We start from the raw sequence: 527 nt of genomic DNA, 5'->3' as shown, positions 1-527 counted from the left end.
GCCAGCCTTCTGGTTAGTAGTCAAATGCCTTAGGCGCTATGCTACCAGAGCTCCTATGCTAGAGCTTAGGACGTGATAAAAAGGAGAGGCTGAAACACAAATAAGTAGTTCTACATTACAGTTCCTCCCGAAAAAAATATATCTACATACCCATTGTACATTTCATAGATGTCCGGGAAAATTCCATTAATGTCTACATCTGATCCTGGCCAAAAAAATGTGCCAGACTTGAGGCCTTGATACTTAGCTGTGAGCCAAATCTGGGGAAGATAATGAAAAAAAGTTAGTAAATTGTATAAATGTTCATGCCTAAGGAAAATATGTGTTCACCTAATAATATAGTCCTCTAACTGGAGGAATGTTTCTAATATTAATAAGTACCAGCAGTTACACTATAATAATGTCAGAAGGAATAATATGACTCAGAACATAAGCAAAAAGAAATTAAATAAGGCAGTGGGATTCCGGCAAGATGGCAGACTAGGCAGAAGGACTGCACAGACCCTCTTCAACAAAGAAAAGGGAAA

The 527-nt window shown here is 38.1% G+C and overlaps 1 protein-coding gene across 1 annotated transcript in view; it reads right to left on the bottom strand.

Moving 5' to 3' along the window:
• ENPP1 (ectonucleotide pyrophosphatase/phosphodiesterase 1) overlaps window positions 1-527 on the bottom strand; it is a 93,607-nt gene that overhangs the window by 37,801 nt on the left and 55,279 nt on the right. The window contains 1 exon segment of the mRNA XM_007947369.1: window positions 151-260. Coding sequence (XP_007945560.1) covers window positions 151-260 — 110 coding nt within the window.

This window comes from Orycteropus afer, unplaced genomic scaffold (assembly GCF_000298275.1).
Source record: "Orycteropus afer afer isolate SDZICR_OR568_19922 unplaced genomic scaffold, OryAfe1.0 scaffold00182, whole genome shotgun sequence".
Lineage (NCBI taxonomy): Eukaryota > Metazoa > Chordata > Mammalia > Tubulidentata > Orycteropodidae > Orycteropus > Orycteropus afer.
The sequence above is the reverse complement of the archived record's forward strand: the minus strand, read 5'-3'. Positions and strand labels throughout refer to the sequence as shown.